Raw genomic sequence first — 17,331 nt, 5'->3', positions numbered from 1 at the left:
ATGAAGAAATGTTTGCTTAACTCAAGAAAGCTTGTTTAGTGGACAGCCTCCTGAAGGGTGAAAGTCAGTACCAATTTATGAAGAATAAGACACATTGCAGAAACCTTCTAAGCTACATACATTACCAGATCCTGAACAAGTTGTGGCTCCTCAAGTGAAAGACCTGAATGCAATTCGTATACAGACAAAACAAAAAACATGAAAATATGGTTATGCTACTGTATAAAATTGTGGAATTGTTAAATGCAAACCATGTTATTTTGTTACGCTCATCAGATTTCTCAAAAGAAAGTACAGACCAAAAGACTTCTGTTTGGAAGAGAACACAGTGAAGGAAAGGCAGATGCACTCGCACGTGTGCACAGAAATGATGTGACAGGGTTTCCAAGGTATGAACTTCCTTTATACACAACTATTCCAACTTATGTTTTGTTAGCTATTATTTACAAAATAAACCAAGTTCAAGCAATACCCAATATTCTTTGGCACCACTGTGACGTAGCAATGCAGGGTTTTGAATTATATGTTACACAAAACTTATTTGCTTAAACTGATACATACTCAGAGGTTTTAACTGATACATACTCAATGAGTTTTACAGGAAGAGCAATGCTTACATTGTATGACAGTTTCACTCATTAATAAGCGTTAATTTATTACCACAAAGGTGCTGACATTTCAAAAGCATCATTGCAAATGAAAAACTAATGCTGGAACAGACTGAATTTCATTAGCAAGGAAATGTGTCAATCTTTTGATAAAATTAATGATCAAACGGAGTGTTTTAGGAAACACTCAGTAGTGTTGCCAGCAAAGCACAAGGAAATCCTCCAAGTAAGGCTTTGTATTTTAGAAGAGAATGCCTGGAGGATGTAGCATATTTACGAGTTAGGCTCAAGCTCCAACAACTGACAAAATCATTTTGTCACTCAGCTTCATTTTTCAGTTCTGCTGGCTGAATGAAGAGCGAAGAAGATTATGAGGCTAAGACCAAGTATCAAGTAAGCTATACATTATTGCATTTTTCCATCTCCACACAGTAAGGCTGATCAACGTTTTTCCTTCCCAGTGTCAAAATTTTTTAGCAGTCTGACAAACTCTGGATGCTCCACTTGCCATGAAGAGGGGAATCTTGTTAAGATTTGATGCCCACCGTGACAACTGAGAAGTGTTCATGGTTACATATGTACCAGCAAACAGACCGGCTAAGAACTATTCCCTGGTCCTGACATTGAACAGGATGGCATGGGATGGTCTGTGTCCACATGGCTGAATTTCCTCCTGCCTCAAAACAGCATGTCTGCATCCAAACTAACTACTGGGAATGGTCCTGGGCCTCCGCCAAGCCCAGAACCATGCCAGGGTGTTGTCTGGGAGTTGCTGGCTGCTTTGGGCCAATAAATCTCTTAAAGACTAGTCCAAAAATGTCATTACATGGCTGGCCCAGTATTCAAATCCATGCAGTAGCTCCACTTACTTACAAGTATGGATGTAACCTGTGTGGCCCTTCTCTACTAATCAGACTTAGTTAAAGGCATCAACCTACGACTAAGTTTGTGTTAAGGGGTTTCCTGAAGCAACTGTTAACAGAAGCCTCCCTGAGAGTCAATAGGAAAATAGAGATGGGGTCCAAAACTGAATTTATCCTGGGTAAACTGGCAATTCCTATTTCATTTCTCTTTTAATGAAATAAGAAAGCATTATTTCACAGAAGTTTAAGAAAAAACCCCACAGTACCCCATTAACCTGCAGAGCACAAGGGCCCAAGAAATTAGCAATATTCAAAACGGACAGCTGAAAAGCAACCAAGAAGGAGAGATAAGGAGATAGTACTTTCTCCTTTTCATGCATGCTAGCTCAAGTTCACCAGGCTCCCTCATCGTTGTACAAGAGAGGGACAATCCAGTCTATATTTGGTTAGATTATGAAAGGGCTTTAAACTGGGTAACAAGAATCAAATCTGCTAAACATACACTCCAAATACAAACTTTTACTGAATTATTTGAACAATAAATACAACACATTAACCTCTAACTCAGAATAATAAACTGTAAGCAATCAAAGGCTTTTAAAGCAGAGAACTTAAGACCAAAACCAAAACTCATGTAATAAAAGAATATCACATAAGAACGACACAAAAATAAAATCAAATGATCTAGCTACTAAAATACACATATGTGCTCAAAATCTTGTGGGAATCAAATATTCCAGTAAAAATAAAGGGAGAGATGGAAACACAAGTTTCTTATTATCACACTTCATATGTTATAAAAGCTAACAGTTAACTTATTTTTGGCAAAGGGACAAAGGTTGCACAACACTCTGGCTTACACAAATATTTTCTATTGTTAAATGCATCCTAAATGTAGCTTGTCATATATTAACTTCATATCACACAGTGCACCATGCAGTCTAAGAGTGTCCCAAAGACACCTAAATTTCAAAACATTGATGAATAGCATGCTGCCAGTATCCAGTGAGCCAGGTGTAAAAAAATTACTCAACAATTCATAGTTTAATTGAAACCAGATAAAATCATTTGTGTAATAAAGACTGTACAGATGTTGACCACAGAAAAGTTGGTATTTTTGGACAAATTACTGCATATGATATTTTCTAGAACACTTCCTCTTGAAAAGATAAAAACAGTAATAAAAGTTCTCTCAAAAAAAGTGCCCTTGTTTATAATCACATAGTGAAATATGCCTGTGGAAATATATCAGGTTAACCTCATGTTTCATGTTTTTAGTTGTTGTTTCCTTTAAAGGGAAAAAAAAAGTTAGATGGGCAGTGGAAATGGTTATGAAGAAATGGAAGAACCTACTCATGCATGTATTAAACACAGAATTTACTCTAACACTGCACTTCCTTCCACTGAAGATTTTATAATGTAAAGGAAGAGGCAATCATTTAGCAAGAGTGAATGTTTAAGAATAAAAATTCACTATTGTTCATTCATCATCCACTAGTAGAGTGAGTTACTACTGAGCACTAACAGTTTGCCATTTCCAGAGTTGCTAGGACATGGTCCTGCCTCAGCCCTCTTACTGATTCACAGCGACAAAGAAAAATGTTCAGATACACAAGAACATGCAGTAACACCTCCCACTCTCATCAAGTTACACAAACCAAGACTGAGTTGCAGAAGCAATGATATATGCATATGAATTTAATTTTAAAAACAATGTCCTTCATTGTAGTACTCACCACAATTTATATTACTATACTTTTCCATACATTTCCCCATGTATAGCCAGCAATCTGCTTGCCTTGAGATAAGAAGCTGCTATTAAAATCATAACCAGTCTTAATTTTTGGTCTAATACCATAATGTAATTGTGAAATATCTAGTGATCCATTTATAAATTATTTAAAGATGAGAAGACAACAAGAAAGTCCTAAATACATTTATCACCATTATTAATAATTTATATTACAAGGGCATTTAAAGGTCCAAATTCAGAATAAGAACTTTATTTTCCATCAAACTACTTTATTATATGTTATTAGGATTAGTCATTAATGTTTTTATTTCATGTTAGTTGAAAGTTTGTGTATAGCAGAGTAGAGCTTCCACAAGAAAGACATGGCATTACCCATAGGCTAAGCACATGCACTGCTTTGCTAATAATATAACTCCCATTCTATAAGGTTAATGTACCTGAAGTTCTGATGCTCGCTTCATCATCTCCAGGGTGATGTAGCAACCAATAGAATGAGCAATCAGTACCAGCTTTATATCTTTTGATACGTTCTTTTTGAGGAAGTTCAGCTTATGCTCTACTTGTCCGTTAAGTCCAAATACATCCTCTAGCTCCTTAATATCTGTGTCTGAAACATAAAAGAAAAGAAGTCCTTTGTTTTAATAATAGAAATTTCAAGTATCTAATTTTTTTTCACTTCTTTGGAAAACTCTGAAATAAACTTTTTAGTTAAAAAAAAAAGCCTACAAAAAACAAACTTAAAAAATTAATTTTAAGTTACCACCACTGGTAAATATAGACTGATGAATCACATGTATAGGATGTGAAGCTTTATGTGTATCTGGGGAACCAGGGTAGGATACAGAAACACATGGAACTTGATGGCACATCATCTAGCATTGTGTTCCCCTTCATTCAGTACAAGACCAGACTCAAGGCAATGGACCAGTTTAAATCAATTCAACTTTACATTGAGAGATCAGGACCTACAACAGCAATATTGGCCAGGAACAAGAGTCCCTTCACTTAAGACAAACTATCATATATGTTCTTATGCACTAAGAACCTTCAGATATCCAAAATCTCCTGTCTTAAAATAAAGATGCACAAGTCCCATGGAATGAGGAAAAATATGAAATGCATATGTGTCAACATGGAGCACTAGCACTTACATAAACTACCCCTGTTTAGGCAGGTTCTTATTATTGTCAATCCAGCTACAAAAAGGAAGATCAAAATAAAGCTTCATGGTTCTAGGTTATTGTGCAATTTCATTCCTGTTTTGCCAGGGACCTCCTAAAGGAGCTTGGGCAATCACTTACGATGAGGACTTCGCTACTTGCTTCCTGGCCAGTCAACAAGACAAGGACGATCTGGTGCCTATAACAATTTACAGCAATTTGGGCATCTTTAACTCTTCCTCATGAGGTGGGTGAGATGGCTCTCAAGTTCCCCAATCTAAGGGGGTTCACAGCTCTTTCATCTGCTACAAAAAAGTGCTCTACTTACTAAACTAAAAGCTATATTAAGGATACACAACTCCAATTTAAGCTGGACTACTCGATGGAAAAGACTGTAAGAAGAAATACTGAAAAGAGTGAAAGAAAAGAGGCAGAAAGCATGATGGAACGTATGCCTATAGCTTATCTGAAAGAGATGTACTGGTACTAATATCACTTAATCTCTTAAATCCATGCTATCATCTCAGGGCTCAATTTCCTACTCCACTTCAAACCCCTGATCTTTTACACTCCTTACACGTTGACTTGCAATGCAGCTTTAGTCCGGAATAAGCCAAACCTCCTTGCAGCAAGGTTCAGACACATGGTGGGGACTGGCTCATTACTGAGCCATGTTCCTACAGACAGCATATAGGTTCCTGGCAAAAGCCACCCACCTGTAACAATTCAGGAGCAGCTAACAGAGGTAGCACACACAGAGCCCTAACCAGCCCACCAAGTATTAGGTGTTCAACTTCCCACTTAGTTTCTTTTGATGTCTTCTGCATCAGTTCCCTATGTGAAAAATAGATGTGGAAGAAAGTATCCATCAGGCAGAGACACTGTAAGATACATACATTAAAGAGACTGAAAGGCACTGAAAAACTACTGTAAGAGAAAGTTAGCTAGCAGCATAGATCCATTTCAGATGTAGTTGGTTTTGTGCCTGCTTGGAGAAAGTGATAACAGAAGCCTTTCTGCCTCTGGCTGTGAACATAGTTCATCAAATTATAAAGGCTGACTGTTTTTTTAATATGCATGTGGTAAATTTGATGGCAATTGGTCAGCAACTTCAAATGCTAAAAATTACTAATGCTACTGCAGTGAAGTTATTGGGGGGTTGACAGTGATAGTATTAATTGGTAGCCTAAGTGGGCTGGCACTATATTGCCTTTTTGATCATCGGTATGAAACATAATCTTCTGAAGAAAAATAATTGCTAACGCATGTGTTCTGATGCCTTTTTTCTGAGCTTAAACTATTACCACAGAGGTCACAACAAAGAAGTTCTTCAGTTAAAATAATATTTCTACTAAATCTACTAATGATCATATCCCAGCATAATTTATAATAGTTTATTCTAAATGAAAAAGGGGCTTAGTAAAACACACTGAAGGAATGCAAAATTAGATGAGAAGTAATATTCTGCCTATTAGGCTTTCTAGAAGTAACAGAAAACAAAGAGCTTGTTCTGTTTTCCGAAACCCTAAATAAAAGCCTAAGGCCAAAACATTGTTTTTAAACTTAGTTTCTATTTTTAGCAAAAGCTGTCTTTCCTACTTTTTATTTATTTACACAGCAGCTTAACCTCATGCAGAAGTAGGCTGTCTACATCGCAAGTGTAATTAAGGGTATATATAACACACATAAAACACATAATACTAGAAATATGATGGCCCACTGGATACTGCAACAAGTGAAAGAGTATGTTATGTTGAGCATATGTATGTTACCGTGCGTTAGCTTGAGCAGGTCAATTTTCCCTTGTAAACATTTGCTATCATTTCCATACTGTTTTACTCAGGCACTGCCATCTCCAGTGATTTATCAGCATGTTTTTTAATGTTTGACATTCCATTCGTAGCTTTAGTTCTTGAAAATAAGTGATTTTAAAAGAATTTCAGCTTATTTCGAGGTTAGAGCAAGGGAAAAGGAGGTAAAGTAGGTGTATAAATCTTCTAGAGAACTTCTCATGGTTCACAAGACCCCAGAAACCAAGCAGGAAACAAACCAAATTTTTATTTGTGTTGTTCAATCTCATGAGGTTAACGGCTGCTTTTCACTACACAAATTCAGTATCTGCTACAAGAGATGCTGAACGTTGCTGCAATGCAATTAATAAACAATACAGCAAAGACAGTCTAGCCCAGTCTCAACATTTTCCAAGTTAAGGTAGATAACTATGTTAGACAGATACAGCTAATTATTTCAGTTACTTAAGACATTAGATATCTAATTCAATAATTAGTCACCTAATAAATAGCAGCATAGAGATTCAGGGCAACATTTATAGCTATTACTGATTTCAGCGGAGATGTGCCTATTCAGAATCAGGTTTGTTGCCAAAGCAAGAACCCTGAGGAAGGATATGCATCATACAGGTGGGGATTAAGACTAGAGTGAAAATAAAGGCTTCTTCCTCATTTACCCAGACTTGAGTTTAGGACTTCACCATACCCAACTCAAGCCTGTGCACTAGTGCTTTCCTAAGGGAGCAGGGGAGAGCAGAGCAGAGCTTGCAGAAGCAATTTTTAATCGGATGGATTAGTTACGATTGATGATGATCACAGAGACTTGTTCTACTGCACTGGGCCAAAGCATCCTCAGTGCAGCCTTGCTCAGCACCACTCAGAGCAAGGATGCTCAGATTCCCATGTCTACTGGCCACATACACATATGATCTCCCTAAGACTGAAAGTGAGTCCCGACAGCCAATGCTGACCCCAGAGACTTGTTTCAGCTGTTTAATACAACTTTTCCTTTTCTTCTGAAATACTGTTTTGTTGCCAAACCAAATCACATTGGCGCTACTCCTAAAGAAGCCAGACTGGAGGATGAGCGTGGTGATCCACACGCAAAACTCTCCTCATCACAGACTGACCCTGCACTCTTGTCGGGTGAAACTCCAATGTCACATAACCCTATATTGAAATACGCATCCTATTTTTCTTCTGGACAAATACAAAATTGCCCATGCCTCACGTCAGTTCATGTTTCCCCAGCACAAATGCTACAATTCTAATAGTCCAAAATATGTGAGAGCTGGGCTGCGTCACAGGTTTGGAAGATTTATTTATTTATTTTACAGAATAAAATCGCCCAGGGATTATCCAAAACCAACATGAATTTCTTGGGTGGAGATGCTTAAATGGGTTCCTTATATAAGCAAACAGACTTGCACAAACACACTGGCAGTCAGCTCTCCGATGGCTCTACATCAGAGAAGGGACCAGAGTTACTTCACCTCAGGTGTGGAATAAATGGCGTGGCTGAAGCAGAGCTCATTTAAGCAGGTTTCAGATAGTAGAAATTATATTACTTGTACCTTATGCTGCAAACAGCCCATCTGGGCCAAGACATGTGATTTTAAGACTTTATTTAGCTGAAGTGTATTAAAAGAAATACTGTATGTCTTTATTTTCTTTGGCAAAGCATTAATCTTCTGATGTGCTTTTGGAAAAACAAAAGCGCAATCACTTTAATGAATCTCTTTTTCTGACCTCTGCTAAACCCACAGTCAGAAAACAATGATAGATTAAAATAAAGTGTTTGCTCTACGATTAGTCGACAAGTTAATCTTGCTAGGAAAGAGGACTTTGGTTTTCAGGGAAATAACAGAGAATTGTGTTTGTTTGTTTTTCTGCTGTGTATGCAAGGGAAATTCTTAGGCAGAGAAAAAAAAGCATACCAGTTCTATGAGCAGACTTTAGACTGGAGATTCATAAAATTTAGCCTTTCATTAAAAAATCTCCAAAAATCATAGACTCCTTTTTACTGGATGATTCAAAAAGATACTGGAGGCCAGATTTTCCAACAGTACCCTCAAATTTGTGCATATAATTTCTGCATGCCTTGGTACTTCCCTAATTTCACAAGGGAATGCTTGTGCGTCCAAACTCCCAGCTACCCCGCTCACAAGAGCTGACTGAACATTTGAGCTGAGCATGTATGGACACTTGTCCACTTGTCATGGAGTGACTTGACAGCCTGTCCCAGGAGCCGCTCATACAGAAGGCCTCCAAATTACTCATGAACAAGTAAGGAACTGTGTGAAAAGGTGACTTGTAATTATATGCCATGAAGGAAAGGGAGGTAAAACCCACTGCCCTACCTGCACTGTATCTTCTTCTTCCCTGGGTCATTTACTCTAGGAGGTAGTACCAGGGTCTCTAAGAACAAACTCTAATGAACTTAGCATATGAACTCTCATCGTCAAGATTTTTCACAACCGGGCCTTTTACAGGATAAGGACAAGGAACCATCTGGAGACTGAACCAGGGGACTGGAAAAAGATTCACCTCTTCCTCTGAAGATGCTGCTCATTTCAGCTGCATGACACATCACCATACTGCTTAATGTTAACAGTGAGGAGAAATAACAAGTTTAAACACCTGAAAATGCAGTAACATCGCAAGAAAGTATCAAGAGGAAGAAAAGCAAAGAGGGAGAAGATACTGAAAGGTCAGTGATAGTATCAAAGCATATGAAAAGGGAAGGCACAAGGCATGAAGTACGGCCAACCAAATAGTTCAGGAGAGCTAGCTCAGGGTCATGGTAAGGCCACTGCCATTTCCATCAAATACCATAAGTGCCACCAACATATAGGGCCAAATGTTTTAGACTTTATGCCCCACCTCCTTTTTCCACTACAAATACGTCCAGACACTGGTGGGAGGAGCAGCAGTTGTGACTGAGTAACTACTGTTTAGATGGAGCAACCCGTGGAAAGTTTTGGAAAGTTTTGGAAAGTTCTGGAAAGTTTATCTTTGCTTTCATGTAGTGACAGGAAGAAAGCAACCCCACAACTAAATTATGTAGAAGGATTACCTGTTAAAGTGGTGTGCATAGTCAGAAGTCTAATTCTGGAAATTAAAGAAATGATTTGATTGTTTTTTTTCTTATAGGAAAACACAGTCATTCCTTACCATTGAATGATGCCATCTGAAAATGTTTAAATACAACTGTAAGCTTAAAAACTGATTTCAGGTTTGTGGGTCTAGTATGGACAAATGTGTTAGAAAATGCATCCCCTAAAGATATATTGCTTAAAGACTGAACATTTCACCCAATCTTTCATTTGATTATTGAAACCTCTATAATTTGTATCAGCAAGTGATAAAATGCCAAAGAAATTGCACAGAAACCATGAAAGAATATTCAGTAAATATTGAAGAACTCCTCCTGACACCAGGAACAAGGTCTTAAAGCATTGTGTTTTAGATTAACCCTTAGACCTTAATCTGGCCCTAGTACCCTCAGGAACTGTTCATGCAACTTTTAAGATAAACATAGCACTCATTAGTGTTTATTGGAGCAATTACTTTTTGTAAAGGTATCCTCCACAAATAAATTACCATTTACTCAAGATACTGAAGTGGTCATATGTATTATTTTCTTTATTAGAAAAATAACAAGACCTTAATTTACAAATTGAATGGCTGATTTCCTTTGCTATCTACATACCTATTGCTGGGACACTGGTTTAACACCTAATCTGTTTTTCAAAGGAAGCTGTATTATAATTAAATTAGTACAAGCATAGTCTGACAGAATGAACTAATAAACATGACAAATACTAAAGCCCAAATTTTTATGAAAAGCATACAGGAGCACACTGAACTTATTAAATTAAGATATTGGTGAGAGACTTCTTTTTATTTTGCTTTCCCAGTCTTGCTTCCCTCTAACTGATCAGAATAGCTATTACCAAGGTATAATGAGATAACAGTACAAACTTTGAAGTAGAATTTTGTTGGTTGTCTCCAATTTTGGCAAGGCAAACACCATTAAACAGTGTTTTATTATGACTTCCTTGCTGAGCCTGACTGCTATGTAAAATGTATCTTGATACAGGAACAAGTATAACACTCATTGTGACTTTTTTGGTCTCATACTTTTTTCACTTCTAGGCTGCACATTTTATGGCAGCACGCTACTTGGGCTATTAAGGATCGCTTTTCAGCGGACCTAACTATTTTGAAGAGAAAGACCTGTAACACCATGCTCATGTAGCTGAGTTGGTTGTAAAACTCGAATAAGATCATTCCAACACACCAGGTATCCCACTCAGCACACCATTTTACTTTGCAGGATACCCTTGATGAGACAAGTAACTACAGAGAACAAGAAAACAACAGTATGCCCTTACTTTACCATAAGTTAGGCTTTTATCTAGGCTTTACCCATTTTTTCCCATTTTCAAAGTCACCCCATGTCTAAGTGTGCATGCCTACACTTGCAAAATAACAAATAATTTCAGTACTGGCAGCCCTTCAAAACCTTCCAGCAATTTTCCCCTCTTCCAGTAATCCCAAAATGAATCAGCTCTACCACAGCTTATTATGGAAGAATCACTGAACATAGCCTGAAATAGTTAGGACTACATACAAGCAAACAGGTACCAAACAAAACCAGTAACACCAGTGTAGTGGGAACCCCTGACCACGTTACTCTTCCTAGGGTGCTGAGGTCTCTGGGCATTCCAGAGTAACTCCACAGCAAAGACAAGCCACCAGAGCAGTTGTCAACATAACCAGGCTCAGCCCTTCCATACCAGGTGCTGAAGTGAAGCACACCTCTCTGGCATTGCAGGAAAAAATAAGATAAAAAGAGGGATTAGGAAGAAAGCAATGAAGTAGCCTTGCATTGGCAGAGACTTCATAAACAATGAGAGGAAGCAGAGCTCATGTACTCTACAACGACCTGAAAGGAGGTTGTAGTGAGGTGGCTGTTGGTCTCTTCTCCCAAATAACAAGCGATTGGACAAGAGGAAATGGCCTCAAGTTGCGTCAGGAGAGGTTTAGATTGGATATTAGGAAAAATTTCTTCACCAAAAGGGCTGTCAAGCATTGGAACAGGCTGCCCAGAGGAGTGGTTGAGTGACCATCCCTGGAGGTCACTCAACCACTTAAAACTACACATCTTAAAAGACATGTAGATGTGGTGCTTAGGGACATGGTTTAGTGGTGGACTTGGTAGTGTTAGGTTAAGGGTTGGACTCAATGATCTTAAGGGTCTTTTCCAATCCAAATGATTCTATGAATCTATGATTCTACTTGAAGATCTGGTGGTTGAGAAAATGAAGTCAATAACAAGACCTTCAGGAAAAAGTGTGCACCTAGGTATGCACATGCTCCACATTCAGTTTGAGCCTCTGGACGGGATCATGGTACCAATAATGTCTGTCCAAGCAACATACAGAAAATCTTGCCGTTTCCATTATCTTGCTGATTTCCTGAGCTTACACAAGAAAAAAAGGCTATGTTGCAAAAATCAGTCTAGGCCCCCCAAAACCCACTTTGACTCTCCAAAGTACCAAAGTGGTACTCCTGCAAATGTTTACCTTGCGTGTTTCCCTGACAAATACTCATTTCATGTACGATCTGAAATAGTATCACCCAGTTTTGCAAGGGCAAATGTGCTTCGTTGGTATTTGCATGATCTTGCACCATCAGCCTGAGGCATATGACATAGGAGTCTCTTCAGGAATAATGCACACAGAGTATAATGTTCCTTAAGGTAATTCTTTACTGAAAAGCGTATCAGTATCATGACCTTTTCATGTTTGGCCGGATCGAACATCTTCCAATTTAACATGGGCAAAATTCAATCTTGAAACTGAGGCATAGAACTTCCTTACTGAATGAAGCAACTACAAGCTACTTCAGTAAATAGCATACTTTAACAACAACTTGCGTTTGTACAGTTTAACAATGGAAGAGAAATAAAATAATGATGTTCTGCACATCACCAGGACTGGGTAGATATAGCATAGGAGGTGAAGAAAGGACAGTGGCAATTGTATGAGTGTTGAAGGGATCAAAAATGGATGAATATCACTTACAGGAACTGATTCAGTCGGTGTATGATAAATGAGGTGCTGCGCCACAGTAGGCAAGCCTAGGCAAGCCTAACAGTCACACCTATTGAAAACAGCACTTCAAAACTTTGGGAAGTTTAAACCGATACAAAAAGAGAAAGAGGGACTGAGAAAAAACAAGGGAGAGCCGAAATTTGGAGCAAAGTAAGACAGCTGGTCAAGGAAGACAACCCATGTTATTCCACAGACAGGGAATAAAAAGAATTATTTTAAAAGTAGGAGAAAATGACAAGGAGCACATCACAATGTTAAGAGGGGGAAAGGGGAAAAAGCAAGCAGCTGAGTGTACACCTGGAGGGGCAGTTATACAGTAGCACAAGTAACAATACAGAATTTGTACTTCACGGCGACCAGACAGATCAATGGGTGACATTTTCTGATGTGCTTGATGCTTCCACTGAATCCAAGCTAAAACTTTTAATTTGTTAGGCCAGTCCTGATTTCTCTTGATAATCTATCCCAAAATTTTATTTAGAACTGTGATAGAGACCAAGACTGAAATGATCAAATAAGTATGACTCTTCAGAATAATACTAAAATAACACCCATCTTTAGAGTAACACTAAAATAACACTAATGCATTTCTTACTTCACTAGCTACTATAATGGCATTAGGATGGCATTCAGTATAACTTAGTCCTTTTTCTTTACTCTTGTGTATAGTCATCTTGGATCATACTATTTTAATAGAAGTATAAAGGAAAGTGTAGGTTTCTATCTTCATTTGTCCATGGAAAAGTTAAATTTAACAACTACCTGTGCTAAACAGATCCAAATTATTTAACAATACTGCCTAGCATCCTTTTTATTTTAAGGAGTAAATGACCCGCTTAGGCAAACATAACATTTTTCCATCTTTCATCTGTATCCTTCAATATTGATGGATTATAAGAAATTTTCATCATTATTATCTTAGACTCCCTGACGCTGCAAACTGGTGCCACACCACTGACTGCAAAGAACTATGTCAGTTTATTCCAGCAGAGAACGTGGCCCCAGGCTACCAGCGCTGTGGCCTGTAGCACAAAACGTATGCAAAATATTTTGCAATGCAGTGCTACCTCACAGCGCTCAATCAATGCTTCTAATCACTGCCTGCCTTAAAAAGCCTTAAGTCTCTGTTTGGGCTCCTCTTTGCACAAAGGGTGCAAGCTGACAGCAAAAGGAACCAGCTGCGGCTCGGTGACTCCCAGCATTGATCCCCACTGGACGTCAGAGCAACAGGGGGTCTGCTGCTGGCTGAGATGACGTGAAGTGAATCCAGCAGCCGGGAAAATCTAGTTCTCTGGTCTGAAGCCCTCCACTGAGTTACGCTTTCTGCCATCATCGGAAAAGGCCACAATTTTGACTGAGGAGCACTCCGTGCTCCATCTTTCATCGCTTTGCACAGCATCAGGCAAAAGAGAAGCGGATAAAACAGCATATGTAAAAGCCTGAATTCATTAAAATCAGTGGCAAAACTGAGGAGAAGAAATAGAATTTCACCTTCTACTGTCTTTAAATATAGCAGATTTCTTTATCAGTTGCTGATGCTTTAAATAACCATCTGCATGTGCCGTATAGTGCAAATTATGTATCTTTGGGGACAAAACACATTTTGGCAAATTGACCACTTTAAATTATGATTTATATCTTCTCTTCTCCAGTGTTCTGTTACATTATTTAAAAATTAATTGGCAGATTTATTCCTATTACCAAGATAGCAGTTTCCTTTCCAACCTTCCTGAAGAAAATGCTGAAGGTTTCATTCTTAGTCACCTAGCTGAACTGCCTAGCCTAGCAAGTATGGCAACATGCCAAAGATACTGTCATGGCTTTATTTGTCTTGGAGTTTTGCATTATAGCTGAAATAGAGACTAAAGTGCCACCGCTACAAAGCTGAACTGTCATTATAGATGAATAAGGGATTTTTTTGGTCTTCATTTTTACACAGGCGAGATGTGCTACATAGAAAGCAAACCAATTCACCTGTGATCCACAAGCAGTGCTAGGGTCATCGTCTGGCAAAGGTTGATTTTCTCATTCATTTACATTAGCAGACATCGAAGCCATACCTCATTATAAACTCTTTGAAACTGCCTGCAGCTTTACAGTATAATTTATATAAAAAAGACAGCGACTGAATTTGACCTGCACTCTACACATAAACAGATCCAAATATGATCATGTAGAGTTTAATATATACTAAAGTGCATTCAGAAATACTGAAATTGGTCTCTTCATGATTAATTGCAGGATAAAACTTCTTCCTCCAAATCATGTAAACAGTAGTATAGAAGTCAGTGGAGTCTCTGACAGCAAAGACTCAGTGGTAACATATTTGAAACCACAGTTTTGTTGTGGAAAAAATGACACTGCAATGACAATCCCAGACAATTTTAGTAGTCTGCTATAACATTTAACCCAACGGGGATTAATTTGGCAACTAAGTAGTCACCTGACCACACCAGTAATTTGATAGCTGTAGTAAATTAGATTATTTGAATAAATGTATTAACGCACAAAACATAAAATTCAACCTTTACAAAGATAAGAATATGTCTAGCTTAAAGAAGAAGAATAGCCCCATGCAGTACCAAAAGGAGGAAAAAAGAAAAACTGCTTCATCCAGCAAGCAGCAATAAGACCCCCTCATTCAACCTGAGTCCACAGTAGTGTATCATTTTGTCTTTTATCATTTCTCGAAGCACACAGCCCTTACTCAGATCTTGCTGAGAGATTTAAGTAGATGCACAAAAGGTAAGAATAATTCACTAATGAAGCTGATTATCTAAGAATGAGGCCATTTGCAGTTACTTCTTCCTGCATAGTCTGCCTTACAGTTTCCTGCACTTCCCTGAAATGCCTACATTGCTCCTTAAAGAAAGGGCAACTCCTAAAACCAAAGCAAGCAGAAAGACTCCATGTTCCAAACCTGATTATTTTTAGAATCTGGAATTATGTTGTGCATTGCTGATGGTTCCTCAGTCTTACGACTGTACATTACTGTGAATTAAAAATAAAACTGCCATTAAACACTAGATTGATCCCACCAAGATCTGCATCATTTGTTGCAAGCTTTGTGGGCATCAAAATTAAATCTAAGGTTTATATCATAAAGTAGAAATTATTATTAATAAATAGAAGTATTTATCAGCTTTATTCCTACAGCTAACCTATGTACTGAATAAACTTTTTGATTCAACTATCAAAACAAATCCAGATCCGTTACACCTTCAGACAGAAGGGATTATTCTGCTGTGGGGATAGTCCATTTTCATTCTGGTAGCAGATGTAAATATACCTTGCAAATTGACTTGGATTAAAAGATTCCTAAGCATTCTCCCTGAGGAAAAAAATCTGATTCGTCTCAATATTTTATTTATTAAATTATTTGACTTTTTTACTTTCCCTACAATAGTATGGTAAACATTTAAATGAGTTACTCTGACACATCACAGCACTGCTCATCTCAGTGAACTGTGACATGCCTTCTAAAGTCAAGACACCAAAAGATATAAATGTTACCTTTTCATAGGGTTCACATTCTTGAACACTTTTTTTCCCCCCACTAACAGCCATCTGCATCTAATTAGAAGCGATGGTATCAGCTGGAGAACATACCTATGTCATGGGGTGAAAGGCAGAAAATGATCCATAAACAATCTCAAAACCTACGACCAAAGTTTCCTGGAATGCAGTAAAGACATTATACTCTCCAATGGATGAATGTCAATTTTTTTTAAAACGTCTTGTTTTCTGGATAAGGATCCAGAAGACTGTATCAGGTTTCAAAACTTGTTACTTTAAAACACATCTTTAAAAACAGAATTATATTAACCTTATTTGAAGATATGGATTAAAAATTGTGGTTCTTTTAACGGGGGAATTAGTTGAATAAAGTACTAGAGTGGATTAGAAAGCTATTCATGGATATTTTTTAGTAATATGCCTACAGATATTATGTTGACAGACTCAGTGGAAAACCTTGAAAGAAACAGAGAAAATAGAGAACCTATTTTTCATATAGCTATAATAAAAGTAAAGACAAAGTTCTCTTCTTAGTAACACCAGCAATAATTGGTCACTACTCCATCAAAGTCAATGGAATATAGAGCTATGCATTAAGTGGTACCAGAATCAGCTAACGGTGTTTAAGTGATCATTACAAATAAATACATGGCTGTTAAGGTATGATGCTATGAGCAGTTAAAATTGATATCGTTTTGGTTGGCCAGAAAAGAAAACAGCAGAGCAACTTAGAAATACTTCACATATGGCAAAATTTTATTTTCTTAGTTTTGATTTTGAATGGAACAAGATTGTTAAACACATGCTTAAAATTAAGCAGAACTGATAAAGTCAACTCCAAATGCCAAGATTTCACTCAAATGATCTATTTGCATAATTATGGGCATTATTATGGGACCTCTATGAATAATTAACTGAATGTGGCTCAAAGGAAAGAAGTGTTACATCAGCGGAGTACTGCAGCATCCCTAAGGCTGCTTACTTTTCCCACATTTAGATTTAAAACATTCCAGTGGGATCATAACATGAAATGATCATTTGTTTCCTTAAAACAGACACCTACCACTAAAACCATACAGTAAAATGCAGATCTTACCAGGCAAAGACAAAAACCTCAGCATTTAAACGCCTCATAACTTTTACATATGCACACAGACTTCCTTCCTTAAGCCGCCTTTTCCAAAGACGAGGCAGGAATAAGGTTTCTGGGCAGCAGCAATTGCTATAGCAGGAGGGGCAGCAGGACTGCACTGCACTGAGCCGACGGTTTCTGTCCCGGCCTGTGAGAACAACCAGTTCCTCCATGCACACCCCGGTGTGGGATCCCTCGCTGTTGACGAATACCATGTGAAGAGCAAAATGTGATTAATCGGTGCCGAGGCCAGCTTCGTAAACAGGAAGCTTCTCTTCTCTATAGATTAAAAAAAATTGTCACTTTGATATGAAACTAGCTTAATTCTACCTGGATGGCATGCTTACAACTTGGTTCTTTTTAATGTAGCTTTTTAATGTAGTGTGA

General features: G+C 37.9%; 1 protein-coding gene across 3 annotated transcripts in view; it reads right to left on the bottom strand.

The window, feature by feature from the left end:
• LDAH (lipid droplet associated hydrolase) overlaps positions 1-17,331 on the bottom strand; it is a 126,631-nt gene that overhangs the window by 65,960 nt on the left and 43,340 nt on the right. For all 3 annotated transcript variants that reach the window (XM_075497848.1, XM_075497846.1, XM_075497847.1), the window contains one exon: positions 3,662-3,831. In XM_075497848.1, the coding sequence (XP_075353963.1) occupies positions 3,662-3,831 (170 nt within the window). The remainder of the gene's footprint in view (positions 1-3,661; positions 3,832-17,331) is intronic.

This window comes from Mycteria americana, chromosome 3 (assembly GCF_035582795.1).
Source record: "Mycteria americana isolate JAX WOST 10 ecotype Jacksonville Zoo and Gardens chromosome 3, USCA_MyAme_1.0, whole genome shotgun sequence".
In the NCBI taxonomy this organism is placed as follows: Eukaryota; Metazoa; Chordata; class Aves; order Ciconiiformes; family Ciconiidae; genus Mycteria; species Mycteria americana.
Note: the sequence above shows the minus strand (reverse complement) of the source record. Positions and strands in the feature narration are given on the sequence as shown.